Source organism: Vulpes vulpes, chromosome 1, assembly GCF_048418805.1.
Source record: "Vulpes vulpes isolate BD-2025 chromosome 1, VulVul3, whole genome shotgun sequence".
NCBI classification, from domain to species: Eukaryota; Metazoa; Chordata; class Mammalia; order Carnivora; family Canidae; genus Vulpes; species Vulpes vulpes.
In genome coordinates this window covers 60,881,488-60,897,779 of record NC_132780.1, presented here as the reverse complement: position 1 = coordinate 60,897,779, position 16,292 = coordinate 60,881,488, and the positions used below count along the sequence as shown (strand labels likewise).

At 34.2% G+C, this 16,292-nt stretch overlaps 1 protein-coding gene across 2 annotated transcripts in view; it reads right to left on the bottom strand.

The window, feature by feature from the left end:
* TBC1D32 (TBC1 domain family member 32) overlaps positions 1–16,292 on the bottom strand; it is a 206,466-nt gene that overhangs the window by 171,917 nt on the left and 18,257 nt on the right. For both annotated transcript variants that reach the window (XM_072765188.1, XM_072765193.1), the window contains 7 exons: positions 14,397–14,577; positions 8,809–8,877; positions 5,835–5,960; positions 2,852–2,930; positions 2,652–2,755; positions 2,501–2,562; positions 1,774–1,918 (listed from right to left, as the gene is read on the bottom strand). In XM_072765188.1, coding sequence (XP_072621289.1) covers positions 1,774–1,918; positions 2,501–2,562; positions 2,652–2,755; positions 2,852–2,930; positions 5,835–5,960; positions 8,809–8,877; positions 14,397–14,577 — 766 coding nt within the window. The remainder of the gene's footprint in view (positions 1–1,773; positions 1,919–2,500; positions 2,563–2,651; positions 2,756–2,851; positions 2,931–5,834; positions 5,961–8,808; positions 8,878–14,396; positions 14,578–16,292) is intronic.

Here is a 16,292-nt window from a genome sequence, read left to right as displayed (position 1 = left end):
CCCTTGTGGCTTAAAATGTTTTCAAAAACTAGTAATCCTTTTTTCAACTTTAAAAGAGAAATGTTAACCAACAATTCAACTTTTGACCATGTTCTGAAAAGAAATCCTCATAGGGCATGTCTTAGACCAGTCACTATACTACATCCCTCAGGCCAAGTTCAGCTGTCACCTGACCTGGTATATAAAGTTACATGGAAATAGTTACATACATTCAGTTATACATTGTCTATGGATGCTTTTGGGTTACAACAGAATTGAATAGGTACAAAGACAGTACAGGGCAGCCCCAGTGGTGCAGCGGTTTAGCGCCACCTTCAGCCCGGGGTGTGATCCTGGGGACCAGGGATCAAGTCCCATGTTGGGCTCCCTGAGTGGAGCCTTTTTCTCCCTCAGCCTGTGTCTCTGCCCCTCTCTCTCTCTCTCTCTCTGTCTCTATGAATAAATAAATAAATAAATAATATTTTTAAAAAATTTTTTTAAAAAGTACAGCCCATAAAACCAAAAATTTACCAGCTGGCAGAAAGTCTGCTAACCTCTGACTTAAAGGAGAATAGGATAATGTGATGAATTTTCATTAACACTCAGGAGTTGATTTTTTTTTAAGAATTTTCTATTGGTTAGTTTTCTGTTATCTGCTGCATACTCTTGAGAATCAAGTACTGACAATAAAAAATGTTAAGTGAAAAAATTATAAACAGAATAGGATTTGTTAAAGAGCAAAACCGATAAAAGTGTATATAATGTACTGACATAAACCAAAATCTTGATAGTTATGCCTGTTGTAGAAATTTAATTTGTGCTTTTACATATTTTGCATGTTTTCTACAATAAAGGTACAATTTGATAACTAAAAATTAAGAAGAAAGTATCAGATGTAAGAAACAAAGGGTTCAAGTTAATTAAATTGAGCAAACACTTATCAAAGGTATACAATAGAGGTCAGTAAGGGCTAAGCCCTAGACCTAACTGTGTTTTGGTTAATTGGGCATTATTATACAGCTTAGATAACAAAAGGCAAAACAAAAATAAAAATAAAAATAAGCCATCAATGAGGTAATGTCCAAACTCTATCAAGCAATAAATACACATGTTGCTGCTTTGCGTGGCCAGTCATGGCCCCACCCTCCTCCCTTCTCCACAGCAACAAATACATAATGCCTGGCAGACCAGTTTAGAGGAACAGAGATGTGAGAATAATAAGCCAACAGTGCTGCAGCTCCTATCACACAGACCACTCTTATTCCACAGCAGATGAGGGAGGTGACAGCCTAAGGGTCTCTCTTAACTCCTAAATTAGTTTCAGTTCCAGAACAGTAATGAGGTGCACTGGAAATCACCAGCAGTTAGGCATTAAACATTTTCCAAACTGCAGGTTCAGGAGGAAGCAAATGGAAGGATATTTTCAGACAGACCTCCTAAGTCTGAGGAAAAAAATGAAGATTGAACTCATGTTCTACCATACGTACCTTAAAAATTTGAAGCTTTTAAACTAAAAAAAACTAGATTTTGGGTAGGTCATCAGCTTAATGGATTCAAATGAATTATCATTTAAAATCCCATTCTAGCTCTGTCGCTTACGAGGTAAACAAAACTGACACGTCAGTAAATGGGGTACTAATACCATCTATCTCACAGACTGTCACAAGATTTAAAGGACTAACGTGGAGAAGTGATTAGAACCCTTAGCACACAGTAAAAACTGGAATTTTAGCTATTTTTTGAAACAATACAGCAATGCACTGAAAAGTATGAAAACATTCCATTTTTCCTTACCATCCACTTTTTGAACCACACAGCCTTGGTATCAACCAATGCAAAAAAGTAAATCGGATCCAAATTCTTTTGTGAGACAAGATGGCTCTGGTCATGTTTAACTGATAATAAGGACAAGGTATTCTCCACAATTTCTTCCATATACCTTAAAGTTTGGGAACAAAACAGTTTTAGAAAAAAACGAATGCTATTACACATACAACAGCATAAGTGATATAATTTATATTTATAAAATAATAAAGTACAAATTTTTAGAAACAACTTTTTTTATGTTTCAAGCAAATGGTAGAAATGGATTCACACCCAATTTTTTTCCTGCTTTTTAAAAAATTCAAGTTCTTTCTACTTCACCACTAGCTCTACAAACTTAACTTTCTGTTTTAGACTTACAATCGCACGTACAACCTTATTAAAAAATTTTAGAACTGAAAGAAAAAGTTTAAAGAACACTTAAGGAACTTACCCAAACTAGCAAAGACCAATAATAAAAGAACTGGAGGCAAGACTACAACAACCTCATTGTGCTTTGTTGTGACAAATAAAGGGTATAGAATGATATTTGCATAGAGCCATTCATATAGCTAAGCACAAATATGAAAAGCTAAGTAAACTTAATTCCTTCCCCATCACACAAGTCAATTAAGACTGTCTTTATTCTTTTTCCTTGTGATGTACATAGGACAGCAACACCCCTATATTTCATATTTGCATAAATTAGGAAACTTACTTTTCTGGATGACGAATCCAGAAAGATGGAGCCTCTTTCTGATATTCATTTAGAAGACGAACCTGAAAAGTGTGTAACAGGTCTCAAAAATCAGGATTCTTAAATATAGAACTATTTAAATTTTTTAAAAAAGCATATAGCAAGTGAATACCTTTTTTAGTAAGCAGATCACATTAGGATTACTTATATCTATACCAGTTGAAAGAGTAGGAATATGATTTTCTCTAGAAAGAAAGTATAACTTCAAATATTTAGCTGAAAAGAAAAATTAAAAATATTATATTATTTACAGTATTTTCTGAGTAGTTTCCTATCTGTTTTCTTAAGCACAAAAATATTTAATAAACATACCTAAACTTGTATAAATTTCCTTAGTCATATGTAATGGTGAAAGAGTAAATGTCTGTGCATAGAATTTTAAAATCCGGTCCTATGGAAATGAAAAGATTTGCATCAGAGATTCTTACAAAGATAGAGATTAAAAAAAATTTCACATAGTGAAAAACTTAGAAAATAAACAAAATAAACCATTCAGAAACATGAGGGGAAATGTACTTATAAATAAGAGAACAATCTTGTATTGAGCAATAAAAAGTAAAATTGACCAAAACCACATGGGAGGGGAAAGAGTGAAGTTTGATGAGTAAGCTACAATATGAAGATATGAAGAGAAAAGTAGGAGTCCTATATGGTTAAAAAAAAAAAAAAAAACAGCCTGGGTGGCTCAGCCATTTAGCGCTGCCTTCAGCCCAGGGCCTCATCCTGGGGATCCAGGATCAAGTCCCACATCCAGCTCCCTGCATGGAGCCTGCTTCTCCCTCTGCCTGTGTCTCTGCCTCTCTCTCTCTCTCTCTCTCTGTCACTCATGAATGAATGAATAAATGAATGAATAAATAAATAAATAAATGAATAAATAAATAAGATCTTTAAAAAAAACAAAAACAAAAAAATATATATACTCCATTCCTTTCCAAATCCAGCATTCACTGTTTTTTTAAATTGCTTACAAGGGTAGTTTCAGTAATTTGACATTCAGGACTCTAATATTTTGCCTATTCCCAAGAAAAATATTATTTAACACATTTTCCAAATTTACATGATTAAAATCTAAAATAGAAACTATCACAAGGTAAATGAATTAAATGTTAATAGAGTAGCTAGAAAAATCGTTGGCCCTAGTAGATACTTACAAATGGTAGCTATCATTTTAATTATACCAGCTCTAATATTGTGATGAAATTAATCCTAACAGTGAAATTTAACATCTCATTAAAGAAAAACCTAAGATTTCCTCAAGTGTTTTATTCTGGGCAAGACAGGGTGGGGGATGAGGGAGTAGTTGGGGGGAATTAATCTTGCTTATATCAAATGTTAGCATAATTTTCTTAGAAAAAATGGTTACACAAATAACTAAAAATTTCTAATAACCCAAAGAAATTCCTACTGAACACAGGATATTAAATATTTTGGAAAGTTAATTTTTATAGTTGCAGCAATTGGTAAGTATCTGTCACACTTTTCAAATACTATATGCTTCACTCAGCTACATGCAAGAGTCCTTTAGAGTAGGAAATGAAGAAACAGAATCAACCTCAAGAATTTGGATCATGCATAAATTCAAAATGAAAGAATGCCACACTTTGTTTTCTACTCCAAAATGATTGGTTCTATTACCATTTCCCCTCTACAACAACTTCTTCCAATTTTATTACACATTGACAAATCTCTTGCTGAATAATCTATAATGGCTCAACAAAGCCACTTATATTGACCTAATATTGACTTATATTAGGAATATTTACTATTTATAAAGTTATTGCATAATTTTTTAAATAATGAAACCTATCTGACCACTTATTCTGTCTTTGTTAAGAAAAAAATAAAGAGAAATTTACAGTTGCATTCCCTTTTAGAAAGCCTTGAAATGTTAAAAGTAACCCTGAAATATCTTTTTCCCTTCTGAAGTTCTTGGATTATTGAGTTTTTACAGAGGTCTGCATAATCTTCTGGTGTAAGGTTGAAGTGCATACCAGGTATTAGGTAATTGAACACATTTTCCCCCCTTATAAAAACAATAAACCACTTGTTTCCAAACCACTTCTGTTTACCAGTATAATTATATCTTAATTGATGGAAGAATGTCATTTTTAACAATAAATGTATTTAATATTTTTAATGTATTAATATTTTTTTCTACTAGAATGTAAGTTCTACAAAGGCAAAGACTTCTGTCTTGCTCAGTTTGTTTCCAAAATCTAAACTAGAATGCTACACATTGTTAGTAATCAATACATATTTGCTGAACAGATAGCAAAATTTAACTGTAGTATTAATATCTTAAATTCTGTACAAAACACTGTAACAATTTTACTGCCAAATTTTTCTTCACTGATACATCAATAAAGAAAAAGACACTCTAAACCTAGATTTTCATTTAAATATGAACATAGGACATAACAGGATTTTTTAAAACTATTTTTAATTTATGGATTTTTAATTCACATCAGTGATATTGCCAATATCAGTGATCAATATACTTTTTAATATAATCTTACTCATGTAATAGTATTCCAGAGAAGTTATAGGAGAATCATTTTTTACAATCATTTCTCTACTTACTTCGTAATTTTTGGAATTTTCTACATTTGCTTCATGATTCATTCCAATTATCTTCTAAACTTAGCTTTAGTTTTCTTCTCTTTTTAAGCAATTAAACAATCTCTAAATAAATACTTAAATGCATATAAAGAAAATGCTGGGCAGCCCCAGTGGCGCAGCGGTTTAGCGCCGCCTGTAGCCCAGGGCGTGATCCTGGAGACCCGGGATCGAGTCCCCACATCGGGCTCCCTGCATGGTGCCTGCTTCTCCCTCTGCCTATGTCTCTGCCTCTCTCTCTAGCTGTGTCTCTATGAATAAATAAACTTTAAAAAAAAAAAAAAAAAACCTTTAAGAAAATGCTTATGATTCAGTTAGAATAAATTCTAATCATTTTAAGTTCAAATTTTCATATATCATGAATTCTTCTAAAATGCTTTAAATAGTCTTTTAAAATATTTTTCAATTCAAAAACAAGACACAAATACTTGGATATCCCTTTACAAGATAAAACAAGGTACAATGTAACAGTCTACTCTTATTTGGCAGTGAAGTGTGACACTGGGAATCTAACCATGAAATAACAAGTTAATACCTTTAAAGAAAATCTTCACAAGTCAAAAGCTAGGATTGAAATTCCACAAATATTAGAGCTACTATTAAAGAAAATCATTCAGTTTCTTATAGAATGGTGGGAAAATTTTTTTTTTAAATATATTTCTTTAAGCATTTTTCTTACACTAAACACAGGATCAGGATCTGAAAGAGACGTTGTCAATTTTTCACAGAGTGTAGTCCAATTTTCACAGTTCAAAACATCAGATGGCGGAGCTGAACATAAGGTTTGCAAGGCTTCATATCTCACCTATAATTTAAAAAATTTTTATTAATACTCAGCCACTAGAATATCAAAAATACCCCAAATATTAAACAATGAAAACAGTCTAGATGATTGCTCTAAAGAGCCAACTGACAAAAATCAGAAGTCCTTTTATAAAACAATTTTTGAGAACTCATTTTTTTAAACTAAATGTTACCCAGAAAAAAATACGCTGTTATTTTACATAAAGCAAAAACTAAAACCTCACTGTTGGAGATTCTAGGTCACATGTCTAAGTGAAAGAGGAAGGAGGATGGTGGCCAAATCCGAATCTCCGGGCAAGGTTTTCCAATGACTTTGTCCCACACATCTTTCCTATTTAAGCAAGCACCTATAGGTGGTCCTAGAGTTTGAGAGCCTTAATTTTTAAAATAGCCCCTGGTGAAGGATTCCCATTCCAGAATATAGGAACAATTCTAACAAAATAGTTAATTTGGACTAGTTTTTGATGTTACACCATATTTTCTGACCTTCTAATCACTGAAGTAGAAAAAGTTAACAGTGTGATGAAAAATTGAATGTCTTTATTTTCACAGAAAGCTTACTTCTTAATCATTCTTTGCAAGATCGAATCAGAATTCACTTAAAATAGTATGACCCAAAGGCAGTGAAAAATAGCTCTATTCCAATCATGAATGGAACAAGGCTTCTCCCCCACCACTCTCTGACTAGTGAGTAATAACACTGATTCCAACCTGTTTCTCAAAATCTGGTTGTTTCTCCAGTTGAAATAACTGAAACCTAGTGGTTTAAAAAGGGCAAGGAGGTAGGGGACAGGAGAGGAGAGGAGACACAGGAGAAGATAAGACCTTAGGAAACGAGACCTTCTAAATCAGGGTATCAAGTTTCAGGTGAAAAAGAATACACATGCACTTGAAAGTGTCTATATATTCATATGAAAGAAAAACTTCTAAATATAACTATATTTGTGCAGGGACTGGGGGACTATGGAGAGATTTCAGAAACATTAAGTAATTTCTCCTTCTCAGTTAATTTTTAAGACAAATCCCTTAAGAATTTAGGTTTCTGGGACGCCTGTGTGGCTCAGTGCTTGAGCACCTGCCTTTGGCCCAGAGCATGATCCTGGAGTCCCAGGATCAAGTCCCACATCAGGCTCCCTGCATGGAGCCTGCTTCTCCCTCTGCCTGTGTCTCTGCCTCTCTCTCTTGTCTCTCATGAATAAATAAATAAAATCTCAAAAAAAAGGGATCCCTGGGTGGCGCAGCGGTTTGGCGCCTGCCTTTGGTCCAGGGCGCGATCCTGGAGACCTGGGATCGAATCCCACGCCGGGCTCCCAGTGCATGGAGCCTGCTTCTCCCTCTGCCTGTGTCTCTGCCTCTCTCTCTCTCTCTCTGTGACTATCATAAATAAATAAAACTAAAAAAAAAAAAAAAAAAAAAATCTTAAAAAAAAAAAAAGAATTTAGGTTTCTGAGCAAGTATAGATTTCCAAGTAATCCACCTAAACTGAAGACAGTAAGATTGTCATCATATAAAAGTCAAGTCCCATTTCTAATATCTTTTGAAATATTTACTCAGAACCTAGAAAATAAATCAGAATGTGAAATGCTAAAAGTTATTCTCTGATAAAAACAAACCTGTGGGAGTGAATCATAACTATTCATTTAGTTTAAAATGAAAAGTCAAAAATCATTTCAAAAACTGAAAAAGGGATCCCTGGGTGGCGCAGCGGTTTAGCACCTGCCTTTGGCCCAGGGTGCGATCCTGGAGACCCGGGATCGAATCCCACATCAGGCTCCCGGTGCATGGAGCCTGCCTCTCCCTCTGCCTATGTCTCTGCCTCTCTCTCTCTCTCTGTGGCTATCATAAATAAATAAAAATTAAAAAAAAAAAAAAAACTGAAACTAACTGGCAAAATAGGCACAAAGTCTTAGGTACTTAAAATCCTATTTTCTATTTCAGACTCACTTAATGAAATAAGGACTTGATAATCAGTAATTTACATAATCTTAAAATATAAACAGGCATGATAATCAGTAATTTACATAATCTTAAAATATAAACAGGCATGCTTCTTTAAAATCTTTTTCTAATAAACAAACACACATGTCGAAGTTGCTCACATTTTCCAGAAGCAGAAAGAACATTAAATGAAGATCGTTTTTCTTCAAGGAAATCACTAAAGCAACAGTGAAAGAACAGTATGGGGGACAACTGTTTATAACTTTATCCCTTCAGGGGCACCTGGGTGGCTTAGTGGTTGAGCGTCTGCCTTTGGCTCAGGTCGTGATCCCAGGGTCCTGGGATCGAGTCCTGCATCAGTCTCCTGCTAGGACCCTGCTTCTCCCTCTGCCTAGGTCTCTGTCTCTCTCGTCTTTCATGAATAAATAAATAAAATCTTAAAAAAAAAAAAGGGGGGGGAATCCCTGGGTGGTGCAGCAGTTTGGCGCCTGCCTTTGGCCCAGGGCGCAATCCTGGAGACCCTGGATCGAATCCCACGTCGGGCTCCCAGTGCATGGAGCCTGCTTCTCCCTCTGCCTATGTCTCTGCCTCTCTCTCTCTGTGTGACTATCATAAATAAATAAAAATTTAAAAAATAAATAAATAAAAATAAAAAATAAAAAAAAACTTTATCCCTTCAAAAATGAAACTAGACATAAAAATTTTCTCCTACAAACCAGGAGAATGCTCTGACAGCCTCCCTTACTCTGTGACCTTTCAAGACTGGAAAGTCTAGCAGGGATGCCAGTCTAGGAGCACCACGATAATAAAGGCCAACCTTCAAGAGAAACAGTCAGCTGCTACTGATGAGAACCTAATATATTATAAACATATGCACGTGACTGAACTTGACAGCTATCCTCTAAACTTACCTCTTTAGGTTGCCCGGGATCCAACTGGTCTAAAATCAATTGTAATTTTCCTTGACAAAATTTGTAACTCTGTAACACAATTGACAGAACATTCATTTAGAAGACTTTTTTAGAAGTACTGCTATAAATTATTTTTTAATATAATTCCAAGCGCAAAATGCATTCGGAGCAAGAAAAGGGAGCAATCTATTCTGATTTGGCAGAAAACTTAGAATTTGTTTCCCAAGGCATTTATATGGGAGCTGAATGTCTCAGGAGAACAGCATACTTCATGTATATGAAAATGATTATTATTTGCTGAGCAACTGCAATGTGTAGTACACTATAAGATTCAAAAGATGTAAAGCCAAGATGTTTTATACCCAGAAATGTGAGCTGAATGAAACAGTAAGATAAAACAAGAAAGCACTAATGGTACCCTAGGTAGGCATGGCTATGATGCTGCTTGAACATTTGTGTTCCTTTTTCTTTTCTGTACTTTTCCTTAGTCTTTCTCCATGCCTCCTTTTTGGTGAAAAACTCCCGAGATAAAAGCTTCCATCTAAAAAAAGTTTATAGCACACCATAAGCTACTTTGGAAAAGGAAAGGGTCTTTTTCTTGCTGAAGGCAATTTAAATATGACTAATATCTAAAATAATCATCTAAAAATAAAACTTCCATTAAAATAATAGCTGTCATTTATTCCTTTTATGTAACCCCTATATGATCTTTATTCACAAGGGCTGAAATATGGAAATATGAAAACTGAGGTTAAATAACTGCTCCAAGTCACCCAGCTATCAGAACTAAGATTCCCATCCACATCTTTACTACCTATACTCTTTCCTGAGGTGTTCTCATCTAGTTCTTTAAGTACATCATGATGACTCAAATCTCCATCAGCCACTTCATCTCCAAAGTTATATATAATTATCCTTTCAACATTTCCATTTGGATGTCTAGTAGGCATCTCAAACTTAATATGTCCAAGACAGAATTCTTGATTTTATTCCAAACCTGCTCCTCCCTCAAACTTCCCCATCCTCCTAAATGACACTACTCCACATCCAGATTGTTTACTTAGAACAAAAATAGGAGTCAATCTTGGTTTTTACTTTCCCTTATTTCCTATACCCAACATCAGTAAGTCACATATGAGAATCCTCAAGTTCCACATATTTTAACTCCAACTACCCCATACTTCACTGCTGAAACCTTAAACCAAGGCACCATTGCTAGACAAGCTTTTTCTCCCCCCTTTAGCCTGGCCCTTTTGCCTCTCTTATAAACTTGATTTCTTCTGATCCTTCCACTGCTATCATGACATTTACCAGATCATTATCTAGGTCTAAAATGTCTTGCCATCCAACTTACTAAAAAATAAGTATAATGTCAAGGACATGAATCTTAATTGGATAAAGTTTCAATCCCCGAGTCAATCTTAACTAGTTATGTGGCCCTGGAGTCTTTAACCTCATCCTCAGTTTTCACATCTACCTCCCAGTGTCACTGGGAAGGATTAAATGGGTAAGAATTAAATGGGGAAAATTATAAAGCCTTTTGCTTTGTTGTTATGAAATCTTTAAGTTTGAAGTAAATTTCCTGTTTCTCAGGAAATTTTTTATGAGAAAATATAAAATAACTGACTCTACCTACCAACTAGCTATTCAAAATCAAGCAATTTAAAGATGTAATTCATTGATTTCTATAGATTCCATTCTAATCCAGCCTCTTTTCCAATACTGAGGCATACTCTATAGCAACTCTGATAAATGGGGAGCCAGACATTGTTTGAACATTCTCAACTACAGCAAGTTCTTATTTGGTGAAGCAACTAATATGATGTCAAAGCACCCGTCAAAAAAACTTGACAGGATGAGCACTGGGTGTTATTCTATATGTTGGCAAACTGAACACCAATAAAAAATAAATTTATTTAAAAAAAAAGAATCGGATGCTTAACTGACTGAGCCACCCAGGTACCCCAGTAAATTGCTATTCTTAATGTGAGTTTTATATATACTGTTGCTGTTTAGGTTGTTTTGCATTGAACACATTTGGATTTCTAAGTACCATGAGATGATTAAAATGATCTGCCCCCACAAAAAAAAAAAAAAAAAAAAAGCATTACATACCTTTTAACAACATTCATTTACTTAAACATTCACTGTGACAAAAGCCTTTGTTTTTAATCTCATGTGCAATACTCTAGGCAAGCAACTCTTACTCTCTAAAAATGGTTTTACCTTTTATTTCACAAAAAATGATTAAGGCTAATCAACATGATGATCCTTCAACTTACCTCCTCTTCCCTCCCCCCCAATATTATCCTGGTAAACTCTTAATCAAATTCAAAGATCTTTTCTTAGTCTTCAGGATTGACTTCTCTCTATCCTTCACTACAGCTAGTTAACCATCACTTCCACCTTGAAATTCATCCCCGTCTTAAGTTCCTACCCAGTGCACTGTGGTTTGGTACCTTCTTTTCTGATCCATCCTTTAGTCTCTCTTGGCCCTCTGAAAATGTATTTCCTAAGGTCTCACCTACTTTGGTGGTCCTAACCTTTCTACCAAGTGAATCCTGCATTTGAAACCACTTGTTACACCACTGGAATACCTTACTGGTATCTGATATTCAAAATCTTTAAAAAAAAAAAAAAAAAAAAAAGGACCTCCCCATATTCTTCTCCACGCCTAACCTTCCTCCCTAATCCCAGGCATGGCTTATGACACCATGGTCTTCCTACCACCTCAGCTTGAAACCACTGCTAGACTTCTGACTCTATTCCACTTTGCTCTACTCACCCCAAAACACTTCAATACTCAAGTTTAATGTCATACCTCTGTAATAATTCTCACATTAGTCTCTTTTTATTCCTACAAAGCCTCCTTGTTCAGGCTTTCTTCTTACTTCAACTATTAAAATAGCCTTCTAAGTTCTCTCCCTACAACTGCTTTCTCACGTGCTCCTGCCCTCTGTACACAATTATCAGTTAAAACTGCTCAACACACTTTTTCTGTTCAGAAACCTAAAATGATTGCTCTTTTCTTGCAAAACAATCCAATTTAGCTTTTAAATGCATTAATTTATTTCTCATATATTTATTTGGCATCATACTGTTTTTCAGATACCTATTATGTAATTAATGTACCAGGCACTAAAATTTTATAGCTAGGAACAATAACTAAGGTCTAATCTCTGCCCCATAATTTGGCCTTAACCTACCCTTCCAATTTACTCCCCACCAACTCTTTGTCCTAACCCTTCACATAAACAAACTATTCAGGTTACCCAATAGGCCACATTCCTCGCTGCTTTATTCCTTGTTTGAAATACTTTCCTCTATAGCTCTTTGATATTCTTAGTTATAAAGACTCTTCTTTAGATTTCCCAGGATGCATTATTTCTACCTTACAACTCTGTTATTTATGTACATAACATCTTCACAATCTCAAGTAAGCTCCTTGAAGAATGTATACCTGATTAATCTTTTCACTTTGGCAGTGCCTATCATAAACTATTACACATAGTATATACCCAGTACATATATGTTAGGTAAATAGGCAACCAAAGAGTTGAAATTCCTCAAATTCATATTTTCCTTTTCTCCCAGATTAAAATACATATTAGAAAAGCATAGCCTGGGGGTGTCCAAATCTTGGGTTAGGCTCAGTTTATGATCTCAGGGTTGTGACACTGAGCCGCAGTCGGGCTCCCTCTCCATCTGCCCCTCCCACTTGGGTTCATGTGCTCTTTCTCTCTAAAATAAATAAATTAATTTTTTAAAAAAAGCATAGCTTTTAATAGGTATCTGACTGGAGTAGCCTCATTAGTCTACTACCCTTTAATTATTTATCATTTAATTATAAATTATATTCAGTATCTTCTTAAACATAGTATATACTATCTTTAAAAATGTTATTCAAGCAATGAAAATCTTTTGTTACAGCAGACATCAGAATGAACCTAATGCCTTCCCCAAAGGCTACCTATTTTTTTTAAGGTCTTTTTGTGTGTTACTGTGCATCAGTGGACTGACATAAATTTCCATAGCAACCAACTAACAACTTCTTTAATTGGAAAAAGTAGATAGTGTTTTCCATGTAATACATATTTGTTAAGATTTTTCAACTGTTCTAGATATTTCTTAGATTGAAAATTCCTGAGGGGAGTAGTATTTGCCAACTTTATTTGTAAAGTAACACAAGACAAATCTGCTGGTGATATCAATATAGGTAGATACTTCCAAAGGAAGTTTTTTAAAACACATTTACTTATGTTAAAGGATAAGTTAAGCAAATAATTTCTGAGCACATTCCAAGGAGAAATACCAAGAAATAGAATTGAGTGAAAATCTAAAATGTTTTTGGTCTGAATACTTGGACTTTTTAAAACAAGTAACAATGCTCCATTTTTTTCCTCTTATTGTTCAATTTCAATGTAAATGGATGTTTCATCAAATAAATAAAGTATAATCCTGTAAGTACCCAGAGTCCTACAATCTGTTTTTCCAGGCCTTCTTTGATCTGAAGCAGTTCCATAAACCTATTGAATAAAACTAAACTAAAATCTCTGTAACCCAGCTTCTTCTAAAGAGTACATCCAACAGGAAATATTAAGGTCCACAAGGTGAAAGAAATTCAGTCTTTCCCATTTCCTCCCCATCACATCAGAAAATAAACCTCAATCACTCTCAGCCTTTTGGCTAAGATCAAGGGTAGAAAATAAACCTGACTGGTAAAATTCAAAACTTAGCACAATCTCTCCTGAGCAGAGCAAATTTTAAGTTCTGCTTTAACAACTTCAAAACATATTTCCTTCAAAAGTGCAGTCTCAACTATGATCAATATGTGTGACTTTTTCACATTTCACCCAAACTCCCCAAATCCCTTTTTGGTATTTGGCATCTCTTACAGCTATGTCCTCACGTTAGCATTAATTAGATGAAAATGTTTCATTAAAAATATCAGGTAGGATTCACACAAAGGTCAGAGACTCCACTTTGCCTGGAAGTTTCTGTGGGGAAGTTGATGATACATGCATTTAAGGCTCTAGTCTAACTAGTCTCTTTTGTCTTCTACTGGGACTAATCAAACCAGTGGCCTTTCTGCTAGCTCTGCTCTAGCCAAATGACAAGGATTCCAATAACCGGGAAAGAAAAAGCGTAAAACCTCAAATCTTTGATATTACAAAGAAGCTTAATGTTTTAAAACTAACAATTCACAGTGACTTTCATCTTAGAAGATAAAGAAAATGTTTTATTTCCATATTTCATCTGTAATATAAACTTTGATTAATAAAAATCAATCAGGAATAAGATGCTTTGTTTAAAGCTTAAGCAGATGTTTCAAGCATTATTAAAAAAAATCAATTAGTTTATTTTCATACCTCACTGATTGGTCTCAGATATAATGTAATCATTCACTAAACATATGATTCTAGAAGATATTATTTCATGTACTCAATTTTTAAGATTAGGTGATTTTATTATTTTTCTTCTGAATCTTAAAACTGGAAAGCAGAAAAAATCTGGCTAACAAAGAATGTATTGAAGTTACTGATTATTAAATGCCATTTCAAGACATAAATTAAAATGAAACAACACACCTGATTGAATGATGAATCACTATCAGAGCAATTATCTGTGCAGTAACTGTTGTTGCTTTTCTCCTTCTGAATTTTTTTTTGCCTCTCTTGATTTCGTATCTCATCTTCTTCAAACTTGTTAATCATAGATTCCACCACTACCATCATGATATTCTTCAAGGAATGCATCATTTCTTTGTATCTTTAAATTCAAAGCAGTCTTGGTAAGAGTAAGAATATTAGCACAAATTAAAACACTCAGCTAAATTAAACTACCTTATTTTTTTTCTGTAAAGTTCCTTTAAGAGCACAATTCCAAAGAGAAAAAAATATGTCAGTTTTGGGCTTTCTTTTTAATTTTTCATGAGAGACACAGAGAGAAAGGCAGAGACATAAGCAGAGGGAGAGGCAAGCTCCCTGCTCAGGAAGGCAAATGCTCAACCACTAAGCCACCCAGCTGTTCCTATGTCAGGTTTTCTTAAAAAACAATGGCACAATGGAATTCACACAACAGGAATAAAAATTAATTAGGATTCTAAAATGTGTGTGATTTCCCAGGCTTCTTCATCTGATTACATGAACCAAAGTAGTAAAATTAACACAGTATAAAGCAAGATGTTCCAATGGCATGGACACCAGTACTCAGCAACAGCCCACTGCTAATATCATATTTAACCAGAATAGTCTGTCTGGCAAGTCCTTTAGTCCTTGTTTTATTTCTACTTCCTTCTCTATTCTCCTCCCTTCCTCTATTCCTTTCCTTCGTTTCTCCTCTGCCTATACTTTATCTCTATAGACACCTATAGCCACCACTAAGACCTAAATAAGAGTTAAGCTATCAGTGGGCCCTTTAAAAGAGAGGCTAAAGAACCCATTGTCAGAGATGTTAAGAAGGGATTCTTGAAATCGGTAAGAATTTGAACCAGACAGCTTCTAAATCCCTTTTACTTCCATGGAAGTAAAAAAGAGAAAGAGAAGAAAAGAAGAAAGAGAGGTGCCTGGGTGACTCAGTTGGTTACACATCCAACTCTTGATTTTGGCTCAGGTCATAATCTCCAGGTCCTGAGATCAAACCCTTCGAGCCTGCTTAAGATCCTCTCTCTTTCCCTTCACTCCTCTCCAATTCACCTATGTGTGTGTATGTGAGCATACTCCCTCTGTCTAAAATAAATAAAATCTTAAAAAATAATAAATAAAAATAATAAATAAAAGTCTCAAAAAGAACTTATAAAGTTCTCCACTTATTAAGTGCAAACTCTCAAGCATCCATATTAACCTTAGAAATAGAATTTTAGAGCTAAATGAAACTATAAAAAAAAAAAATCTAATGTACTCTTTTGTTTTACAAATAAGGACTAGGTGACCTGGACGATTGAAATTTCTAAATTTAAATAAACATACTAGAATAAAGTATTAAATTTGGAATCAGAAAATTTGTATTAAAATACTGACTACCTAGCAGCTTTGTCACCATAAATAAGTTTAATTTTCCTCAATTATAAAATGAGATAAAAAATATATAATCTAGCTAACCTATTTCACATAGCCACAGCAAGAGTAGGTATCTGAAAGTTCTTTGTAAATATAAAGCATAATACATATATTTATTATCATGTTGTAATAAAAATACATCAGGAAAATAAGCACAGAAAATTCCCTTTCTTTATATTTTGGTAAATGGGTCATTTTAACTCCATAAATAAAAGGAAGGATAGGTAAGTTACTATCATAAAAACAACAAAACCATGCTTGAGGATTTGGATAGAAATAGAGGAGACTGAGATTTTAAAGTTTAAAGGCATTTTAAAATATATTTTAAATTATATGTTACACATTATATATTATTAAATATATATAATTCTATATGACTTAAAATATATTCTCATATATTTAATATGATTTAGCAATATATAATTT